Source organism: Sus scrofa, chromosome 1, assembly GCF_000003025.6.
Source record: "Sus scrofa isolate TJ Tabasco breed Duroc chromosome 1, Sscrofa11.1, whole genome shotgun sequence".
Taxonomy (NCBI): Eukaryota; Metazoa; Chordata; class Mammalia; order Artiodactyla; family Suidae; genus Sus; species Sus scrofa.
The window spans coordinates 227,858,268-227,882,839 of NC_010443.5; the positions used below are offsets into that span (position 1 = coordinate 227,858,268).

General features: G+C 38.6%; 1 protein-coding gene across 8 annotated transcripts in view; it reads right to left on the reverse strand.

Moving 5' to 3' along the window:
- The window catches only part of TRPM6 (transient receptor potential cation channel subfamily M member 6), a 228,413-nt gene that overhangs the window by 48,757 nt on the left and 155,084 nt on the right, over positions 1–24,572 (reverse strand). For all 8 annotated transcript variants that reach the window (XR_002336394.1, XR_002336392.1, XR_002336397.1 and 5 more), the window contains 7 exons: positions 19,499–19,651; positions 15,022–15,168; positions 11,620–11,748; positions 9,693–9,944; positions 8,347–8,521; positions 7,759–7,873; positions 2,611–2,804 (listed from right to left, as the gene is read on the reverse strand). Coding sequence is in view for 1 of the 8 variants with exons in the window: in XM_021064975.1 (XP_020920634.1) it covers positions 2,611–2,804; positions 7,759–7,873; positions 8,347–8,521; positions 9,693–9,944; positions 11,620–11,748; positions 15,022–15,168; positions 19,499–19,651 (1,165 nt within the window). In the remaining 7 variants the exon portion in view is untranslated. The remainder of the gene's footprint in view (positions 1–2,610; positions 2,805–7,758; positions 7,874–8,346; positions 8,522–9,692; positions 9,945–11,619; positions 11,749–15,021; positions 15,169–19,498; positions 19,652–24,572) is intronic.

Consider the following 24,572-nt stretch of genomic DNA (forward strand, 5'->3'; position numbering starts at 1 on the left):
AAAGGGTGTTCACAACTCACATGTACCATGTTTTTGGATTTTTGTGGTGTGGAAGAATCTTTCAGGTACAAAAAAGAATCCAGTATTCCCCCCATGCCCACTCAACCCCAAATGTCTATCTGCATTAAAGAATCTTATAGCAGTTCCTGCTGTGGCACAGTGGATTAAGAATTCGACTGCAGTGGCTTAGGTCACTGCAGAGGCAAGGGTTCAATCCCCAGCAAGTACAATTGGTTAAAGGATCCACAGCTGTGGCTGGGATTCAATCCCTGGCCTGGGAACTTCCATATGCCATGGGTGTGACCATTAAAAAAAATCCCTTATAAACAAGGAGGCTTAGAATTGTGGTTTGAGCCTTCTGTGGATTCCTGAAAGCAATGCACAGAACAATTCCAGTGACAGGTGCTCCTTGCAGTATGTGGTGTGTTCTTATGATTCTCCACCAGGTGGCACTGCTGCCCCACGTGCCAACACCTTGATCTTCAATAAACAGGATGGAAAGCGTCTCATTAGAACTCGAGAATTTCCCAGAAAATCTTCGACTTGGAGGATAGACTTGTGGCTGCCTGGGGGAAGAGGGAGGGAGTGGGAGGGATCAGGAGCTTGGGGTTAACGGATGCAAACTATTGCTCTTGGAATGGATTTACAATGAGATCCTGCCGTGTAGCGTTCAGAACTATGTCTAGATACTTACATCACAACACGACAATGGGAGGAAAAATTATGTATACATATATGTGTAACCTGGTCCCCATGCTGTACAGTGGAAAAAATAAATATAAATAAATAAATAAAACTAGTGAGAAAGTGGTGGGAAAAAAATTTCCTAGAGTTCATGGTGAATGCACCATTATCCGTCAGAATACATCCTCAAGTTTTATATCAGAATCATCCTATAAGCAAGATCAAGGTGAGCCCAGGAAAAGTTCTTTGGAATGGTGCTAGGAAATTTGGAAATCTTAGTTAATTCCAGGATCTATCAAGTGGTTCACACTCTCCTCTTAGATACATCGAGTGGGATGGCACTTGATTAGAAGCCTGAAAATTACAATATATAAGGCTTTAAATTAATTCTAGTGGTGCTTTGACTTCCTTAGAAAGGCTGAGTCTCTTCAGAAAAAGGACCAGAAAAGAAAAATAAGTCATCAAAGTGACTCAAGAAAAATACTTTACAGAGTCAACCTGAGCAGGAGCAAAAGCTTGTCACCCTGCCAACCTTGTGATAACTCTTGTCCTCCTAAGGGCTCATATAAATGTATAAATATCCACAGTCCCTTATCTGAAACTCCTAGAAGAGTGCTGTTTCAGAGTTCAGAAGTTTTCTAGTTTTGTAATTGTAACATACTGCATACGCCATGAATGAAGTAAAATCCCTAGTTGGAGCTAGGACAATACCCTGAAATTAAACATTATTTCTGCAGCAAAATCAATGAATATTCATGCTACAAAGGATAAATGGCTTCACATTAGTCCCATTCTGTCCAAATGAGTCTTTCTCTAACTGATGAAGAAAAATACTTCCATTTTCAGAAGTATTTCAGATTTGGGGATTAAGTAAAGGATTGTAGATTTATGCCACATATTTTCTCTATATCTATGAATTATCTAGATATTGGCCTAGTACCAACTGTAGAACTGCTTGAGAGGAGCTACAACAGATCTATAAACCACAAGAAGGAATGTTCTCTTCTGACAATTAGTATGACAATCATACTGTGCAGTCAAGATATGAATAAGCAAAATGAACTATGAAAAATCTTGAAATATGTCAAGTTAGTCATTGCCAAAAAAAAAAGGAGAGAGAATCCACACTTCTGCAACTTATGTTGAAGTTGTTAAAAATACGAAACACCTGGGGGTTTCCTTTGTGGCTCAGCGGTTAACAAAACCGACTAGGATCCATGAGGATGCAAGTTCGATGCCTGGCCTCGCTCAGTGGGTTAAGGATCCAGCATTGCCTTGAGCTGTAGTGTAGTTTGCAGATGCAGCTCACATCCAGCATTGCTGTGGCTGTGGTGTAGGCCAGCACCTGTAGCTCTGATTGGACCCCTAGCCTGAGAACTTCCATATGCCTCAGGTGAGGCCCTAAAAAGCAAAAAATAAATAAATACATAAAATATCTATAAAGAATCCCTTCCATACTCAGTAGAATAGAGAGCCAGAGATCTGTGACTCTGGTGAATAAGTTAAAGTAAAATCTGGCTTATTTATTTCTCTTCATCCACAAGAGCTTCTGCAGGCTTTCTATTTGGATCCCATCTTCAACAACAATGGGTCACTGTGACTACTCTCTAGGAGTTATTCTAATGACTTTCCAGCTAAGCAGATACAGGTTTTCCAGGTAACACACAACCTTTTCATATTCAAGCAGAGATTCTGTTCCTACGTGGTCCTTTCAAAGTATCAGTTACTCTTAGCAAAAGGAACTACAAGCACATAATGAGCTCAATGTATTTACTCAGACCCAGGTCCTCAGCTGATATCTCTTGTCAGTTAACTCCCAGAGCCTTTCATCCTGTGCCCTGAATTTAATCGACAATGTTCCAGGTGTCTTCACCTTGAATCTCCATGATTTGCTCTTTTCCTCCTGCCCCACCAATGAAAACTTACTTAATCCAACATCACCCTCTTCTTGGTCATTTGGAGCTTGGTGATGGCAAAGACGCCGAAGCAGGAGACCAATGTGACTCAGCAGGATAAAAGGTGGGGGCAGCCACGGCTTCTCGTGGTAGGTCATGATGTAGCGATAGCGATTATATTTCCACAGATTATTCGAAATGGACTTCATTTCTATGTAAACATTACTGGAAGTTTCAGTAAGAGAGGAACAGTGCTTTAATATGGAATCCTGAAATATCAGACTCTTTTTTTCCAACCTCTATGAGTGGTTCACTTGATATGACCAGCAGTCAGATGATAAAAATATTCGGGGTAAACAGATTTAATGTTCCTCTCTATCATTAACCTTATGCAGAGAGTCTCCTAACATCATATGTGAGAAATACCAGTTAAAACACTCAAATGAAAAAAAATATTAATGAAGGAGAAGAGACAGGAAAGAAGAATCAATTCATCCTAAAATAACTCCACAAGCAGAGCTTCATAAATTATTTATATAACTTTACAATAAAAGCAACTCCCTAGTGGAGTAAATATGCTGATATTACAGAACTTGTGATGAAAGTTGTGGTCAGTGGCACAAATTTTAAAACAACGTATCATCTTTAACTTTTTAAGTCTATAGCATGATATTAGTGGGGAGGGCACAATGGAAGATCCATCTTTTTTTTTTTATTATTTTCCCACTGCACAGCAAGGGGATCAAGTTATCCTCACATGTATACATTACATTTTTTCCCCACCCTTTGTTCTGTTGCAACATGAGTATCTAGACAAAGTTCTCAATGCTACTCAGCAGGATCTCCTTGTAAATCTATTCTAAGTTGTGTCTGATAAGCCCAAGCTCCCGATCCCTCCCACTCCCTCCCCCTCCCATCAGGCAGCCACAAGTCTTTCTCCAAGTCCATGATTTTCTTTTCTGAGGAGATGTTCATTTGTGCTGGATATTAGATTCCAGTTATAAGTGATATCATATGGTATTTGTCTTTGTCTTTCTGGCTCATTTCACTCAGTATGAGATTCTCTAGTTCCATCCATGTTGCTGCAAATGGCATTATGTCATATAAACCCATGGGACCTAATCAAACTGAAAAGCTTTTGCACAGCAAAGGAAACCAAAAAGAAAACAAAAAGACAACTTACAGAATGGGAGAAAATAGTTTCAAAGAGGGCTTAATCTCTAGAATATATAAACAACTTCTACAACCCAACAGCAAAGAAGCCAATCAATCAATGGAAAAATGGGCAAAAGACCTGAATAGACATTTCTCCAAAGAAGATATACAGATGGCCAGCAAACACATGAAAAAATGCTCAACATCCCTGATTATTAGAGAAATGCAAATCAAAACTACCATGAGATACCATCTCACACCAGTCAGAATGGCCATCATTAATAAGTCCACAAATAACAAATGCTGGAGGGGGTGTGGAGAAAAGGGAACCCTCCTGCACTGTTGGTGGGAATGTAAACTGGTACAGCCACTATGGAGAACAGTTTGGAGATACCTTAGAAATCTATCCATAGAACTTCCATATGACCCCGCAATCCCACTCTTGGGCATCTATCCGGACAAAACTCTACTTAAAAGAGACACATTCACCCGCCTGTTCATTGCAGCACTATTCACAATAGCCAGGACATGGAAACAACCCAAATGTCCACCAACAGATGATTGGATTCGGAAGAGGTGGTATATATACACAATGGAATACTACTCAGCCATAAAAAAGAATGACATAATGCCATTTGCAGCAACATGGATGGAACTAGAGAATCTCATACTGAGTGAAATGAGCCAGAAAGACAAAGATCCATCTTAATGTTGTGCTTGGGCTCACATGCAATTTCGTTTTTTTAGAGAAAGACATCAGAAAAGTACTAGAGAAGGACAGCCAAATTTGGCAAGTAAAAATACAGGCAACCCTAAACTGTAGTAATGATGAAGAGAAGGAATTCAAACTATCCTGGAGAAAGCCAGGTTAGTATAAGAGGAAGACAGAAGTTTACAGAGCCTGTAAAACAGATGAGGGAAATGCAGATAACTGGGTTTAACAGGAGTTCTCAAAGTGTGGTCACTGAGCCAGCAGCACCTAGTATCATCACCTGAGGACAGGTCAGAAACACAAATTCTTGGGCTCTGGCCCAGTACTGAATCAGCAATCTGCGTCTGAGGGAGTCCTCCAGGTAACTCTGCACAATCGAGTTGGAGAAGCACCAAGATTACTTGTTGCAGCCACTCTAAGTGTGATTAAAGGTTGTCCACCAGCGGGTGGCGACCGTCACAGTGTAGTTCAGGTTCTCTGCAATGATTAAAAGGAGCCCTTTATCGGGAGCTTGGGGTTATCAGACACAACTTAGAAAAGATTTACAAGGAGATCCTGCTGAATAGCATTGAGAACTTTGTCTAGATACTCATGTTGCAACAGAACAAAGGGTGGGGAAAAAATGTAATTGTAATGTATACATGTAAGGATAACTTGATCCCCTTGCTGTTCAGTGAGGAAAAAAAAAAAAAATTCTACCAAAAAAAAAAAAAAAAAAAAAAAGGAGCCCTTGGACAACTCAGATCTGGGGTTCCTCAGCCTATTCAGTCCTCAGTGTGCTCATCTCAATGAGAAGACTGGTGTATGTGAGGATTTCTAAACCCCTTTGGACACCAGACATTTTTGAGAAACAAAAATCTCATATTCTTATTTGAAATGTCAAAAAAAAAAAAAAAAAAACTAGTGGAGTTCCTGTCGTGGCTCAGCAGTTAATGAATCCCACTAGTATCCATGAGGATGCAGGTTTGATCCCTGGCCTTGTTCAGTGGGTTAAGGATATGGCATTCCTGTGAGCTGTGGTGTAGGTCAGAGACTGTGTTGCTATGGCTGTGGTGTAGGCTGGTGGCTACAGCTCCAATTGGACCCCTAGCCAGGGAACCTCCATATGCCATGGGTGCAGCCCTAAAAAGACAAAAAAAAACAAAAAACAAAACTAGCAAATGCTATAAGTTCATAAAATGGTGAGGCTAAAGGGAGATGATAGCTATCATATAATCACGTAACAAGCAAAAAGTTATGTCTTGCTATTTATATGCAACGTCTTTTTTTTTTTTTAAGTTTTCGGATTTATTTTGCCTTCCTCCAGCCTTCTCTATTTGCTTTAGATTCTATGCACTGATTTCCCTTTTATCTTTCTGTCTTCAGTGAGATAACCAATGAGTCAAATACCTAGAAAACTGCCTGGCATAAAAGAGGCATTCAGAAAATACTAGCTTTTTTCCTACAACTTGGTTTCTTTCATCCATTAAACAAGTTATGTGCCAGGCACTCTCTCCAGTGTATGAGATAAATTCATGGGCCAAAAAAAAACAAAGCAAACAAACATATACTTGTGGAGTTTCTATTCTGGGAGAAGAGACAGATAAAGAATATGAATATATATATATATATACACACACACACACACAAACACATAAATTATAAAATATATTTGTATATATTATATAAATGGCTAGTATAAAGAAAGAAGAGTAAGGGAGACCAGGCACCCAAGGAGATGGTCGAAAGAAAGAGGGCTGCACTTTTAAATAACATCCTTAGGTTTGGGCTAATTAAAGAGGGTATGTTTGAGAGAGACATGAAGTGGGTAAGGGAATCTCCCCCACCCCGATATCCGGGGAAGGAAATTCCAGGCAGAAGGAATAGCAAACACCCCTGTGTTATCTGAAAAACTGAGGGACCAGTGTGGCTGGAGAGGAATGAATTAGGGTAAAAGCAAAATGATGGCTGATAGGAGAAGCAGCAGGGAAGGCAAATGTGAGGCCCCTTGATCACTGCAGAAACTCTGTTACCCTGAAAGAAATGGGGAATCATTGAAGGATTTGGAGCAGACGAATGACATCATCTGACATATGCTTTTAAAGGGTTACTAGGGAATAGACTGATTAAGTAACTTAAAAAAATCTCAAGTGTCAATAGAGCGCAGTAGGGTTGAGAACAGACTATAGGAGCCAAAGATATAAGCAGAGGACTAAATTAGGAGGCTTTGTAGTAGCAGTGAGGTGGTGAGAGGTGATTGGATTGATGAGCTATTTGCAGGCAGAGTCAACAGGTATTCCTAACAGTTTAGAGGTAGAAGTATCATGGCTCAGTGGTTCAAACCCAACTAGTATCCATAAGGATACAGGTTCGATCCCTGGCCTCACTCAGTGGGTTAAGGATCTGGTGTTGCCATGACCTGTGGTATAGGTCACAGACACGGCTCAGATCTGGCATTGCTGTGGCTGTGACATAGGCCTGAAGCTCCAGCTCCAATTCAACCCCTAAGTCTGGGAACCTCCATATGCCACAGGTGCAGTCCTAAAAAAATAAATAAATAAATAATGATTCCAAGGCTTTTGGTCTGAACAATAAGAAAGATGAAGATTTGACATAAACAGATTTGAGAAAGACTACAAGTAGAATAAATATATATTGAGAAAGAGGAGAGCTAAGCATTTAAAAGTTCAGAAATCTATCACACATCTGATGTGATAGACCATGCAGTTGGAGCTACAGGACAGAAGTTCAAGAAAGAGATCCAGGCTGAAGACATAAGTTAGGATTTGTCAGTATACCTATATATATCATATGATATATATGTATGGGTATATATGATACATATATGTGATATATATTCCAAGGAAATTGAACAAGATCACCAACGTGTAAACAAAAGGTCTGGGCCCAGATACATGCCCATGTTAAAAGGTTGAAGAGAAGAAGATGATCCAGAAAGGAGACTGAGAGGTGAAAAGTGAGAAGAAAACAGAAAATGAGATAAACTGAGAGTTAAGGGAAGAAAAGTTATCATCGACTCTTTAGCCAACTTTCAACCTCATCAGCTGTTATTCTCCATGATTCTAAATTGTTGCTTAATCACAATGTGCAATCTCCTTTCATTCTGCTTTTATTACATGCTATTTATTTTCTCTTCTACTACTCTGCTACCTTCCTACCAGGAGTTCCATGCCCATATTGTAAATCCATAGTAATAAAACATGAGACACACACAAAAAAAAGGTGACATACTCACAATTCATGTGACTTTTTCAAAACACCTGTCCCATTTTGATTTAAATAAAAGAACTGCATTGGATTAAAATGACCTACTTGAAGAAAGCAATCAGCAGGTTCACCATGATGATATATTGCACGAAGAGGTAGACGGCTTGCAGGAATGGAGTAAGAAAAGAACCAGGAGGGCAGGAGGGCTTGCTTGAGCAAACTACAAATAAAGAATTTGAAAGAATGAGAGAGAAGGTGAATCACAGTCCTGTGACTTTAGACAAATAGCACATTAACTTAGCAGACTAGGAGTTCCCATTGTGGAGCAGCGGAAACAAATCTGACTAGTCTCCATAAGGACGAAATTTCAATCCCTGGCCTCACTCAGTGGGTTAAGGATCTGCGTGAGCTGCGGTGTAGCTTGCAGATGGCAGAAGCGGCTTGTGTTGCTGTGGCTGTGGTGTAGGCTGGCAGCTCCAGCTTGGATTCGACCCCTCGCCTGGGAACTTCCATATGCTGTGGGTGTGGCCCTAAAAAGCAGGAAAAGGGGAGAAAAAAAAAAAAAACTTAGCAGACTAGCACCAACTCTTGACATACTTAAGATTCAGAGGATGGCTTTCCAGGGTTTTTTTTTTTACACTGAGTTATCCTCAAGGGTGTGATTTCTGCGTTGAGGTGGAATCCTCTACATACCATCGATATCTGAAGCATAGACCTCTCCATAAATCATCCAGTAGGGCTCAAATACAATATCTCGAGCAAGGCTCCAAGAAGGAGGCTCCCTGGGCGAAAGGATGGCCTTGCGTGCAACTCCAAAGCTCAGCAGGACTATGGCCATGATGATCACAATGTAGAACATGTTTGCTGCCTGCAGGAAAGCCCGGCACAGCCAGAAGTTTAACACAGTTTAGAAATTTAAAACACATCAGACATCTGCAGCCATCATAATTACACTGAGACAGGGGGCGGAGGACAGCCCCAGAAGTACACATCAAACTCTGCATGAGGGACAAATAAACTTTTGCGAAGTCACTGAGATGCTCTGGCTACCTCGCCATAGCCTTCAGAATGACTACCAATGTCACCAGGACTGGAGAAAATATTGCTGGTCTAAGAGAAGAATATAAAGTAAGAAAAATCTATCTTTGCAATCATAGAGTCGCTCCCTTTTCTGTCCTCTTCCTTAGTTTCAATGCTACTGTTCCTTGTCAGGAACTTGCCCATTCACTCCCTATGAATATTCTGGAAGGAACAGAACAGATGATCTTGAGGTCCTGTGCAAAGCCAGTTGGACAGGGCTAACCTAACTGCACAGTGAGCTCAGAAAGCAGACAGAGTCAGGTTATCAGATTCAAATCCCAGCTCCTAGATTTATGCCTTTGGGAAATTTACCTAAATTCCATCTCCTTGAATGTAAAATGTGGGTAATAATAGTACCCATTTCATAAAGTTGTTTTGAAGATTAAATGAGTTAATACATACAAAGTTCTTAGGACAGACTTTGGCCCACAGTAATCACTTTTTAAGAGTTGGCTGGGGGTGGGTTTGATTCAGTCCCATGTTATTGGACCTAACCAAAGGGTGAGCTGAGTATACTAATTACCCAATATGCTATCCAAGGTGATCTGTTAAATATGAGTTTATGGTTGTAAGGAAAGTAGTAATAAAGTGTGTGCTTCTATAGATAATTTCAAAAGCTAATCTGCTAGGTGTGAACCACGAAATTTGGTAGAACTCTTAAAAAGAACACCATGGGAGTTCCCACTGTAGCTCTGCAGTAACGAACGCAACCTGTAACCATGAGGATGCAAGTTCAATCCCTGGCCTAGCTCAGCGGGTTAAGGATCCAGTGTTGCCGTGAGCTGTGGTGCAGGTCACAGACACAGCTCAGATCCTGCATGGCTGTTGCTGTCGTATAGGCTGGAAGCTCCAATTTAATCCCAAGCTAGGGAACTTCCATATGCTGTACATGTGGCCCTAAAAAAAAAAAAAAAAAAAAAAAAAAAAAAAAGGGAATGATACCAGCAGTCTGCACTCACCATTTTTGCAATCATGGTCACATAGGGACCTGCATGTTGATTCACAGCAAAGAAATCCAGGAGCCGTGAGAACCAGAATATGATGTCGAGGGAGTATATTAGTCTTCCGGCTGTGTAGAAAGGAGGGTCGCCCCACCTAAGGCCAAAACCCACTGAAAACAGGCCAATAGCCACAGTTTCCATTAGGTTCCAGTACTCACTAATCCATACCTTCACCTTTTGAGTAAACTTCTCAGGTTCTGAAATACAGACCTAAAAGATGAAAGAGAAAAACCTAAAGAACAGAGTATAACCCAAGTCTCATCAATATGGTCTTTAATACATCAACCATTCATTTAAAGAGTAATTTGAATCCTGCCAAACCTTAGATCACAAGGGGACTTTATTTTATTGTCCTTTTTTTTTTTTTTTGGGTCGCATCCGCGGCACATGGAGGTTCCCAGGCTAGGGGTCCAATTGGAGCTGTAGCCGCTGGCCTATGCCACAGCCACAGCAATGCCAGATCTGAGTCCTGTCTGCAATACACTGCAACTCACAGCAACGCTGGATCCTTAACCCACTGAGCAAGGCCAGGGATCAAACCCGCAACCTCATGGTTCCTAGTCAGATTCGCTAACCACTGAGTCACGACAGGAACTCCCAGAAATTTTTTTAACAAAAAGAAAATTTTTTTCTAGCTTTCATTAGTCCTAAACTAATTACCCAATATGCTATCCAAGGTGATCTGTTAAATATGAGTTTATGGTTGTAAGGAAAGCAGTGATAAAGTGTGTGCCTCTACAGATAATTTCAAAAGCTAATCTGCTAGGTGTGAACCACGAAATTTGGTAGAACTCTTAAAAAGAACACCATGGGAGTTCCCACTGTGGCTCTGCAGTAACGAATGCACCAAGACATTTAAAAACATAATACTGCAAGGGAATATAGCTGCAATTCCATTTCATGAGGTATAGCCTAGAACCAAGAAACTGTAATCTGGATTAAAGAATCCTGTAATCTGGTCTTTGTGCTGCTATTTAGTGAGTTGATAACCAATTACTCAGAATATGATATTAGAACTAAGAAATTACTCCTGCAACAGAATACCAGAAAAAATGAAACGTAAGACAGTAAACCTATTTTCTTGAAGCATAAAAAAACGGCAGAATTCAGGTTTTTCTGCTCAACTGTTTTCTACAATCTATAAAAACCTACAAGAGTAACTAGCAGGCAATATAGGTATAATTACTAAGAATATGTTTACATGGTAAAAAACTTTAGTCATATTAGTTCTCAGGCAAAATCAATATATGTAAATGCATAAAGTTAGAGATACTTATACAGTGATATCTTAACTTGTCTAAGTCATACTGTAAATGATTACAGTTATAACTGCATAGCAATATTTACTCCTTTTTAAGCGATTCGTTGCAAACTAAAAATGAGAAGTTTGCTTTGTTTTGTTTCTTGGGCTACTGGCCCCAGAGGGATCTTTAGCTTCAATGTTCATAAGTGTTTAGCAAGAACTTTCAAAAGCTATCAATGAATTCTTTACACATGGAAAAACCCGAGCCACTTATGTGACACTCTGTGAAATGAAACCAATAATGTGCAAGTAATATTAGGCTTTAAAAAAAAAATCAATCTTATTTTTTAAAAAATCACTTTTGGGAAATCAAACCATTGGAGGGTCTGATAACAACTAGATAACCATCACTCTAGGACTGACAAACACATCAAGTTATCCTCAACAGTAAGTGCTTTCAAAGAGCAGCAAGTATCTGACAACAATGAAGGGCTGCGATCAGGAACTCTCCTCCACATCCCCTTCCTAGAGCATGCAAATCAGGATCATTGCCTATCTCAAGCCCACCATCGACCTCTCCGTTTTCATCACCATTGCCCAGAACACGTTTATGGAGAAGACAAAGGCAGACAGGTAACTCACCTCCCTGACTTTCTCTATGGCGTTTGTGAAGATGTAAATGATAACAAGCCACTCTTGCACGCTGGGCTGGGGCTGCATCTCAACCAGCACAGTGTAAGTAAACAGCATGAGGAAGGCCAAATACACCATCTGTGAGGGGACACGCATTCCACGGACGTGAGTGAGAGCTGTAATGGAAGACATCAAGCAGACCCAGACCCACCTGAACTGAAATGCATGCACGAACATCAACATGAGAATACGAAAATATATCTGGAATCACCCTCTGATGACCAAATATTAAAGAAAGCACAAGAATCCAGTTTTCTATTCTAGGACTTGGGAAAAGGAATGAAGAGCTCTGTCCTCAAATGCATAGAAGGGGCCACTTCTCATCTTGTTGGCTCTTGACCAAAATTTTCAGAACCCTGCATACTCCGGCATGGGCACAGTCAGACTAACAGCAAGCCATGAGGGGATCACATACCTTCCCCTACATGTAAACAGAAAATGTATGCCCCAAGAGTGCCCAAGGAGCAGTGCCAGTAGGTGCTGCCTGTTTTCAAATTTAATAAGTTGTGGTGTTTACTACTGCTGGGAGTTTTACGCAGATTAAACTGTTCTGGTTAGAGGAAAAGTATGGTCTGACTCTGAGTCTTTATAATTAAAGACTATTTGTTGATTTTTTATCTACAGCTCTCAGCACTCGGCCTGACACATGAAAGGCATTCAAGAAATGTATGTTTAATCACTGTGTATGTTAAATCTAGATTTCCCATTTCTTCAAAGAATTGAAACATGGTAAACACATACACATAGGTACATAGTGACTGAGAGCTCTGTGTCTTATCTAACATTCTTAACTATTCTTACAATTCCCGGAAGTACAAGAGCTGGACACACACATTTTAAACGTGTGACACATGTTACTAAATTTCACGCCAGAAGAGCTTTATCAGTTCCATGATCACAAACTCATAAGATGGTGCAATCCTTTAAGTGGCTTCAGAGACAATGCACAGTGCTAAATGATCAACATTTGTTAAAAATTCACATCATTAGACTGGATGAGCTATGAGATCCTGCTGTATAGCACAGGGAAATATATCTAGGCATTTATGATGGAACATGATGGACAAAACTGAGAAAAAGAATATATTTATGTGTGTGACTGGGGTACTTTGCTGTACAGCAGAAACTGACAGAACTCTGTAAACCAACCATAATGCAAAAAATAAAAATCATTTTAACAAGTATTTTAAAAAATCAAGATCAATGGAAAAGTGCCTTGTGTGTTGCATTAATTTGCCCAAGAATTATATTATTTTCACCTGGATCCCTATTTGTCCTATCTTTTTGAGCTCTACCTAAGTTTTATAAGTCTTCTTCTAGGCTTAGTTCTGACTATACCATATTTATATTATATATATAATAGGTAGTATTTCAGGCAGGCTTAATGGGTGTTAGTATTGCCTGTGAGTAAAGAAGCTTAGTAAAATACAAAAAAGCTAAGGTAAAGTCTCTTAATTCTATACTTTTCTAGGTCTGTGTTTCAAAGTGTGAATATGTTTGATGGTTCCTTAGGAACATTATTTATTTATTTATTTAGTCTTTTTAGGGCCGCACCTGTGGCAAATGGAGGTTCCCAGTTTAGGGGTCAAACCAGAAATACAGCTGAAGGCCTACGTCACAGCCACAGCAACACCAAATCCAAGCCGAGACTGTGACCTACATCACAGGTCACAACACCCACTGAGCCAGGCCAGGGATTGAACCTGCGTCCTCACGGATGATAGTCGGAATTTGTTTCCACTGAGCCACGATGGGAACTCCAGGAACATAATTTAAATAAATTTGTGCTATCAGCAATCATACCGTATAAAACCAAAACTTTTTTCATTTTTGTCACTGGTTTCATGGATGTCAGACAAAACATTGTAGATATGTATGATATTGCTTCTGACTCTTTTTTTCCTTCCAACTTTTAAAAAGATAACCAAAAATGTTTATGCCTTTGCCTTTCCATCATGGCATTTATAACGAGACATTCCTTCAATGAAGTACATGTACTACAACCTAGCAATGTCACGGCTGTGACCAAAATGTCTGCGCTCACTTCTAACACCATCCCTGGTGGCCGGCAGATTAGGCTGACGAGTTCTATTTTTTAGCTATTTTTGTTGTTGTTCTCTTTGCTTAGCTTTGCTCCTCTCTCTAAAAATTCATAAGCTGGAGATTTTTAAGGCAAGAAATGCTTGAATACTCTTTACCTAATGATGGTTAAATTCTCTTATAGCTACTATCAGAGTCTCTAGTATTTTCTGTTGCATATTCACAAAAATGGTGAAACTTCATCATGTGAAGGAAGATTTTATTTTTGAAAACAGATGCAAGTTATTGAGAGCTAGGTACTTATCTATCAAGTATATGAAATAAGTGTGTGGTTGGGCAAGTAAATATTTTGAAATATAACACATTTAGACAAATGTCCTTTTTATAATCACATTTCAAATGTTTTAGAAATACAGTCTTGGCCATGAGTGGTTTAACAATAGATAAGCATTAGAAAAATAAATACATTTTTTTTTGCTTTTTTTTTTAGGGCCACACCCATGGTATATGGAAGTTCCCAGGCTAGGGGTCAAATCAGAGCTGCAGCCACCAGCCTACACCACAGCCACAGCAATGTGAGATCCAAGCCACGTCTGCAACGCCGGATCCTTAACCCACTGAGCGAGGCCAGAGATCGAACCCACAACCTTATGGTTCCTAGTCGGATTCGTTTCCGCTGTGCCACAGCAGGAGCTCCGAAAAATAAATACTATTAAATAAATGTGGGGAAAAAATGTGAAAAGCAGTCAATGTACTTAAAGTACAGTTATTGCTTTCATTGCTACCATCTTTAATAAATTTAGTATTTCCTCATACAATTCAAATCTAAATTTTTTATTGTCCTCTCCATATTTATAAGCACATGCTACTGAAGGCAAAAAAACAAACACTTGCCATATTTGTCTATTATTATACATTACTCCTACAATGAAAAAAATTGATTCAACTATTGATTTTTTTGCCTAAATGGGAAAAGAAGCCACCCCATCACTTAAGTCTACAACCACTAATGTTGATTTTATTGTTTCACAAAGTTACAAATGCTCAGTCCCAGTTGTGCTAACTGGAAGCACTCAAAAAGAAGAAAATGCTTGTGCTTTCACTTCCAAAGTAGGAGACATCTGTTCTTACCTTGTTCACCTCCCTCCAATCTTCTTTCCTACCTCCTTTGTCATCCCCCCCCCCCGCCTTTTTTTAAGTGCACTTTTCCATTTCTCATAAGTTAGTAAATCAGGCATATCATGATCAATACATTGTCATGAGGAATTAACCATCCTGAATATTATATACAATTTTTGAAATGAGACCTACCGTATAAAACCAAAACTTGACAATTGGAGCATTGTAGAACTCGTAGACTCTCCTGGTCCAGGGCAGGCTTTGGGGCCCACTCTTTGAGTCAAAGTGCCGATTTTCATCTGGTTTCTCATCAGGACCCCTTTCTAAATCACAGTCTTTCTGTAAAATAAACACATAATCAGTTATTGTCAGAGACTCGATCAAAATACTGACATTTGCAAGTATCTAAAGTATTATATATTTTATAAATATATAAACATAACAAATATGTTAGAAATTAATTGGGCACCCACCTGCCAAATTATAACCTTCATCTTAAAAGGAAAGTAAGTTACATGTATTATATAAATCTTTCAGTAAGGAGTACAAGGTATTTCTGAAAAGCAAGCTAAGTCTCCAATAATCAAACCCAGTCAAACTAACAGGAGTTCCAAGAATTTTAAAACTATCCTTCTTCCTGATCTGCTTAAATCTCCTTTTATCAGTAATTTTGGAACATAAAGATATTCATTAAATCCTCATGAAACAAATAATGGAAAATATAATTATTTTCATAACACAGGAGGACAAAATGGGCACATATGATAATAGATCTTTTCCAAGTCATAATTAAGTCAGTCACAGTGTTAGTTTAAGGATTCTGGCTTTGATAGTGTCTGCACTCACTCATAACAGAGGTTCTTTAACTGAAGTTCATATACTCCAAGCTTCTGATGTCCTTGAACCCCCTGCGATTATATGCAAGTATTTATATAATACATGCATTTTTCTAGAGAAAGCATCTTCCATCAGTTTTCAAAAGTCAACCTTAAGGGGTTAACCCTTGCAGGTGGTGACCAATGAGTGTCTGTGTGACAGGGAGGTGGTGGCATGAATCTAACTACACAGCATCCACACAGATGAGCTTTTTAAAAAGGGGAGAAAAGCACCTGCAGCCTGGTTGCTTTTGAGAACAGGGAACTCAAGGATGATGAAAGAGAAGTAAAAGATATGTTACCCTGCTTCAAAGATTTCTGTGAGGCTTTAATGATTTATCAGGAAATGCTTTGCTTTTGCAATGTTTTACAAGTCATATTAAAGGAAAACAAAAGAATGTTCTCTGGTGCCTCTCAGACCAGTACATTTCTTCCAGCTATCTACAAAAGATCTCTCTTTAGCACCATGCCCACATGACTACCAAGAATTTCCACACCAAAGAATAAATCAAATTTTGCCTGAATTGTCCATGTAACTGCAGGAAAATAATTTTTTGAAGTCTCAGGCATCTAGATGGGTTATCTCAGTGCCTGATTGATAGTTCTGTCATCCATGACAATCAGGAACATCCAGCTTATCTTGCAAGTGATGAGGTAACTCCTGTCCAGAAGAACCATGAATCTCAAGGAGTAAAAGTAGATCCAAGCTTAGTTAAGGATAGCTGGCATCAAGTTTATAGAAGGCGTTTCTTAAAGACAGCTCTAAATGATTGTAACCTTTGTTGAAGAGGTCTTACTACTAAAGATATCATTTGTAAATCCTGAGTAGGAATGCAATTACATTGTCTTATCTTGGTGAATACAATGCATTCTTGCTGTCACTGCATATACTTTAAGGCAGCAGCTTACAAACACTAAAATTGAACAATTACAGAAAACAGGCATTGCTGAGGACATCAAGAGAAAGTTTAATTGCTTACTGCTAAACAAGTTCAAATGGCTGAAGGCTTCAATAAAGTTAGATAAATTCAAGAAAAATTTGATGCATTTATTGAAGCTCTTGATCAGGAGAAATAAATTGTGATAAAATCCTACTCATAACCCCTTCTGCATACTTCTGAAGAAAGAAATCTCCAAAGGTTTTTTATCCTCCCTTTTTTTCTTCTGCTATTCTGCATTTCTAAACATAAAATAGTCATAGAATAAAAATTTTTAAATAAAAATAGGAATTCCCTTTATGGCTCAGCAAAAATTAACCCAACTAGGTATCCATGAGGATGCAGGTTCAATTCCTGGCCTCTATCAGTGAGTTAAGGATCTGGTGTTTCCATGGGCTGTGGTGTAGCTCCTGGATGAGGCTCTGATCCAGCATTGCTGTGGCTGTGGTGCAGGCAGGCAGCTGTAGCTCCAATTCAGTCCCTAGCCTGGAAACTTCCATATGCCCTGGGTATGGTCCTAAGAAGCAATTAATTAATTAATTATAAATTAAAAATAATTTTTAAAAAGAATAATGGCCTATTACCAGCAGTGCCGTTGCCATACTTATTATCACACTATTACCACAATGACGAAGTCCAAAGACACTCTAAAAGAGCATCTATGTTTCACCTGCCTTCAGTTTTCCCCCCAAATACACAATGCCAAGTGTGTTCCTCACTAACCAAATACATTATACCTAATTAGCATTATGAAATCTTATATGTCTCACCAAATGGTGCCTCTACCCCTTATTCTCCGATTAACAAATTCTAAACACAAAGCACATAATCCAAGACTGCTGCTTTAGGTTAAATTTAAAGACATAAGAACACTGTTACTATGATTATAATCCATTCATAACAGAATGGATTTGAAACACTTTTTCCATAAAGGCTTTAAATTGAATAATGGTGAGGCATGGTGGCAATTATGTCTGATCACAGGCTCAGTGGTGGCAGGGGCCACATCTGCTTAGTCAGTGAACTGCTCCCAGAACTTGTCTGGCACACAGAAGGTGGCTATTAAACACTCATTGAACTATGAATTGATATGACCATGTCAAAACCACCTGGCTGAGTAATTCCCATAAAAAGAACCACTATATTACAGCCAAAATTTAATTTTTCTAGGAACTGTGAGAACTCACTACTTTTTTAATATTACAAGGACACTTAACTGCCATTCAAGGAAGGAGCCTTTTCCCTAAGAGTCTCCCCTTTAAGAATAATGGCTTGATGGAATGCTTGATCACTGAACCTCTAAGAGCCACAAGTGAAGTTACATCCATTTCCAAAGTACTATTTGCTACCAAGTGCTGACATACTGACATATTTGTTTGTAGGCAGAGAGATGATACATGACTTTCTTCATTGTTCACTTCAAAGAGCTAATTACAGGGAGTTTTTTTTGTGGCTCAGAAGAAACGAATCCAACTAGCATCCATGAGGACATGGATTCAATGCCTGGCTTCACTCAGTGGGTCAGGGATTCAGCGTTGCTGTGAGCTGCAGTATACATAGATCATAGTCAAGGCTCAGATCCCGCGTTGCTGTGGCTGTGGTATAGGCTGGCAGCTGCAGTTCCAATTCTACCCCAGGCCTGGGAACTTCCATATGCCGCAGGTACAGCCCTAAAAAGACAAAAAAATAAGCTATTTAATGTAAACATCTAAATAAGCAGAAAGTCAAAGAGAATGTCTCTCATATAAAGATTGCCTTCTATCTCTAATGTGGTTAGGCCAGTAGTACATTACTTCTCTTTCCTCAAAAAAAATTGAAATGGTCTAAACTTAATAAGCATATCATCTAGCCAGTATAATCACAATTATGACAACTTACTAGCCCAGCTTTGCAAAGGATAACTTCTCACACAGTCTATAGAGCTTACAATGTACCTGCCATCTTGGACTCTGGGAAATCCAAACAGAACTATCAGGCTTAGAAAAGTAAGGAGGAGAGGGAGGGAGGAAGGGAAAAGGAGAAAAACACATGTATCTACCCAAAAGGCATGACAATCAAAATGTTCAGCAACTGATCTGGCATTAACCAATCCAACTAGATACTCCACCAATCATAGACACCAGCCATACAAGCTAATTATAATTAATTCTTTTTCATTTACCATTTAGCAAATATTTTTAAATATTATAACAAATACTTCAGAAGGGCAAAAGCACATCAGACAAGATGCTAAAGATGTCTCAGTGAAGAATTAAGTACCAGAAAAGATATGTATATCCCTCAGAGTAAATGACAACATTATAAGCAATGGTCTAAATTGAAACATAAAATTCAAAACTATATGCACAGACAAGCATATTGGAGCCTCTCCAGTGAAGACAGGTTGCAAGAGAAGTAGCTCAAGTTACCCATGAAAGAGTATATACAACCGGGGGCACAAGTAGAACCATTCATACTCACTGGATATAACAAATGAATGAAGTTCTGGTGTGGAGTAGTGAATATCGACACAAACTGCATAGCAGCATCTTTTCAAATGAAGATTTTTTTAAGGCTACATGGCATCGCTTATTGTAGCTTTAGAGAAGTAGTAAGTCTCTCTATTCCACTAGTTGCAAAGGAAAATGAAAACTTACACAGCCATTAAGATATAATAAATCTTTGACTTTGGCCCTAAGGTAGAAATAGGATATTTTGCTCAAGTATATATGAGGGTTAATTGTAAGTATCACACATGCTATACATGACCATACTATCACATGATTGTTAAATAATATTTTAAATAAATTTAGTGTCTGTGTATGTTTTGTGCAGTCAATGCCATGAAAAGTTCATGCATTATGACATTGCACTAACCGGACAAGCGCTTTCTTTGGTAGTGCTGGTGTTCTGGTCACCGTTATGCCACGTAAATTGGAAGTCCTGGGCCTGGGGAACATGCGACATCTCTGCTTTGCTTTTGAATTCCAATGTCAAAATGGTGGGTGGTAAGAGAATACTGATGATGATCTTTAAAGGAAAACAAAACAAAGGAGGGGGTTATGCAAGGCACAAGAATGATCCAAATAAAGATTTGGGTATACCTAAAAAAATCATATTCATCCTCAATTCAGTGGATATCCTGATTCCATACATCCTTTCTGACTAGAATTCAATTCCAGAAGTATCTCCACCAGAAATACTCATGAGTCCAAGCACATGTAGATACAGATGATCATTGCAAGGTTGTTTGCAATAGTAAAAAACTGATATTAACCTAAATGTCCATGTGTAGAGGGACAGCTGATGTGAGACAACCTATGGTGGAATTCAGTCAGCCCTTCAGATCCATGGATTTTGCATCCACAGATTCAACCAACTGCAGATTAAAAATATTTTTTAAAAAACAGCAAATTCCAGACAGTTCCAAAAAGCAAAGCTTGAATGTGTGAATCACTGGCAACTATTTACATAGAATTTACATGGCATTAGGTATTATATATAATCTAGATGTACACATTATATGCAAACTACATCATTTTATATAAGGGACTTGAGCATCCATGGGTTTTGGCATCCTCCAGGGCTCTGGGTCCTGGAACCAAACCCCTGTGGATAGCGACAGACAACTGTACTATGCAACCATTAAAAAGACAAAAACAATTATGAATATAATGAAAGTTATATTGTTAAGTCTAAAAAAGCAAGCTACAGAAAAATATGCATAGTGTAATCCCATTTTATGAAGAAGAATTAAATACATATATATGTATATGCATACATATATACCATTTGAAGGTTTAAAAGAATATGTACCACACTGTAATTATTTATGCCCAGAGGCAGGGCAGTGAGAAGTATTCTTTTTCAATGAGCACATTGCTTGAATAATTCTTTAAAGCCACTAAGTAGTTATTATCATATAAAACACATTAAAATTTATCCATATTATAAAATCAAGAATATAAAAAAAGTCACTTTCTGTTAGATCCATCTCCTATCACACATATATTTTCTCTGCCACTAAAACCCAAGGAAGATATAAATCTAGACATGCATAATTTTTTCACTCTATTGCTCTCATTCATGAATTTATGGTCTATTCGAAAGAATTTTTATGTTCAACTTATATGACCTTTCAGGGTAAAGTTTAAAAGATTTCTTAAACGGGGTTGTGAAAATCAACTCACTGAATATTATCTCTTTCATGCTAAAATTAGGCCTAGTATTCTGGAATTCACTGAGCAAAAATAAGATTAACCCTGACTATATACCATTCATGATTAAATAAAGTGAAATCTCATCCTTGTCAACCTTCATTTTTTTCATGCCGAAATGACCTTTTGTTGTTTTGTTTTAAAGCTCGAGCTCATGTGAAGGTTATCTGGAGTTCTAATAGGGAGTGGTTTGTTTGTGTGTTTTTCTTTTCAGACAGAGAATCCAAAATACATGCAGTCTTGTAGGTATGGAAATATCACAGTTACCAGGCACAATGATAATATACTAATTAATTCCTAACCCACTTTCTGAAAAGGCTCCACATCCTGTTGCCCTTGACCGATGCAGAACAATTGGCTTGTGAAACAGTTTTCAATGACATCATTATCCCATTTTCCACATAAAACTCTACAGGGTCTTTCTCAAGTATTCATCTACTTGCAATTAGTCTGACAAGGACATTTTTCAATTATTTCCAAATATGTTTCCCAAACTCATAAGCTGATGAATTAAGATCTAGGCATGGAGAGCAATATGATTTACTGTAGCTCAGAGATTTTAAGTAGTTAATTCAGTCTTCTTTGTCAACTCACCATGTTTTGGGGCAAAACATTTAGTCTTGATTCACTTAAGTCTCTTTGTTAATATAAGACATTTGAAGAGCAAAAAGTTATTAAGTTCTCAGTAAAAAGTATTCCTATTCAACTGAAGTATGTACAGGACATAGCCATGGAGAAAATTATTTCTCAAAATTCCAACCATCTATAACCCCTTTTCACTCTCTGAACATTTAAAGAAGTTACTGCCAGAACTTGCGTAGCTGAGGCGCACTCGTTCACATCTCTGCTTCATCATTTCCAAGGCTGAAACCAAAACAGATCAAAGGAGAACTTCTAGAAACATTGTTTCCCGATATTTTGTTAAAGATGAATCTATGTGAAATAACTTATGAGTGACATTTCTCTTATTTCTGCAATCTCAATAGTGGAATTTAAATGTACAAGCTCTTTAGGGAATTCCTATCATGGCTCAGCGGTAATGAACCCCACTAGTATCCATGGGGACTCGGTTCAATCCCTGGCCTTGCTCAGTGGGTTAAGGATCGGGTATTGCCATGAGCTGTGGTGTAGTGCAGTTGCAGACTTGGCTTGGATCCCAAGTTGCTGTCAACGTGGTGTAGGCCAGCGGATACAGCTCCAATTAGACCCTAGCCTGGGAACCTCCATATGCCATGGTTGTGGCCCTAAAAAGACAAAAAAAAAAAAAAAAAAAAAAAAAAAAAAGTACAAGCTCTTTTATACCATTTTATGCCTTGTATCTTTTGTGTTTTCTATAGTTTGCCCACCAAAATTATATTTTTAAAAGTCATTCTATTTGTAACACATCATACTTTTAAGAGGTCTAAGAAAAATAAAATTAAAAAATATAGGGAGTTCCCATTGTGGCAGAGTGGAAACCAATCTGATCAGTATCCATGAGGATGCAGGTTCAATCCCTGCCCTAGACCAGTGGGTTAAGGATCCAGCATTGCCATGAGCTGTGGTGGAGGTCGCAGATGTGGTTCGGATCTGATGTTGCTACTGCTGTTACTGTCGCTGTTGTTGTGGCTGTGGCTCTGATTTGACCCCCAGCCTGGGAACTTCCATATGGGTGCGGCCCTCAAAATAAATAAAAACAAACAAATCAATTAATTAATTAATTAAAATAACGTATAGTCTGGGATTTCCCTGGTGGTCTAGTGGTTAGGACTAGGTGCTTTCACTGCTGTAGCCTGAGTTCAATCCCTGGTCTGAGAATTGAGATCCCACATCAAGCTGCTGCATGCCATGGCAAAAAAGTAAAATATAGCTTATGTAGCTCTTAATGCTCATGGCTTTATTCTCTTTTATTCAGTTTCATAAGCATTCTAGGGCCGCACCCAAGACACATGGAGGTTCCCAGGCTAGGGGTCAAAATCAGATCTGTAGCTGCTGGGCTTTGCCACAGCCACAGCTACATGGGATCTGAGCCACATCTGCGACCTACACCAAGGCTCACAGCAACGCTGGATCCTTAACCCACTGAGCAAGGCCAGGTATCAAACTCATGTCCTCACTGACATTAGTTGGGTTCATTAACCATTGAGCCACAACGGAAACTTCTGCATATGTAATTCTTAAGCTTAACCATAACCTAAAGATTTTTAGGTCTAGGTTTGTTGTCAAAATTTAAATGTCTTAAGTCATTCTGCTGCATTTCTTTCTTTTTGTGTGTGTGTCTTTTTGCCTTTTCTAGGGCTGCTCCTGCGGCATATGGAGATTCCCAGGCTAGGGGTCTAATTGGAGCTGTAGCCACCGGCCGACGCCACGCCAGAGTCACATCAACGTGGGATCCGAGCCGCATCTGCAACCTACACCACAGCTCATGGCAACACTGGATCCTTAACCCACTCAGCAAGGCCAGGGATCGAACCCGCAACCTCATGGTTCCTAGTTGGATTCATTAACCACTGCACCACAATGGGAACTTAAATTCTGCTGCATTTCTTATCTCAATAAACTCATCTATCTTTAAAAAAATGTCTTCAATAATTTACTAAATTATTCTTGATAATGCAAGATGAAAGATGAGGCTCACCTGTAATGGAATAGAAAAATTTGGAGACAGTGATGTGAACAAATGTGTTTGCAGGCAGCTTTTAAAACAGCCATTTGTTCCTGAAACACTACACTGGATGAGCAGAAAATGGAAATTGCTAATTTTATTTAGTTTATTATCAGTTAATATTCCTAAAATTTCAGTAAAAATCTCATTTACTTCTGTTATAATTATCAGAGGCAATGATATTTACTATTAATGAAATCTTGCACATGTTTGTATATGCTTTTAATATCTAACCACCTTCTCATGAGTATGCCTTTGGGATTGACAGAGGTGGTACAATTATTCCTATTTTTTTAAAAGAAACTGGTAGTGGGAAATAAAGTAGTTGTCAGTGGTTCCACTTGTGAAGATCAGCTCTTCTGTGAGAATCAAAGATATTAACTGGTTTTCCTGAAAGTACTTCTAGAACAAGGAAAAAAGATGAACTCAAGAATCCTGACCTTCGGCACTATATACAATAGCCAAGACATGGAAGCAACCTAAATATACATCAACAGAAGGGTGGATATATAAGATGTGGTTCATATACACAATGGAATATTACTCAGTTATACAAAGGAAAGAAATAATGGCATTTGCAGCAACCTGGGTGGACCTAGAAATTATCATGCTAAGTGAGGTTAGTCAGACAGTGAGCACCAATGTCACATGGTATCACTTACATGTGGGATCTAAAAAAAGGATTACAATGAACTTTTTTTGCAGAACAGATACTGACTCACAGACTTTGAAAAACTTTTGGTTTCCAAAGAAGACAGGTTTGGAGGTGGGAGGTATGGGCTGGGGGTTGGGATGGAAATGATATAAAACTGGGTTGTGATGATCACTGTACAACTATGAATGTAGTAAAATTCACTGAGTTAAAAAGAAATAAAAAACTATGTGTGACAAATTATGATGTCAAGTCCTCTTACTTGAGAACTCGTTATTGCTTATCTTAAAAACATGTATGTCAATGGGTTATCTGCTGGCTATATAAAAGGATGAACTCTGTTGAAATATGAACTTTATGGTTTAAAACTTACTTAATAATAAAACTGTTTTCATTATCTTCTAAAAATAAAAAAGAATACTGACCTTCAGACTAAAC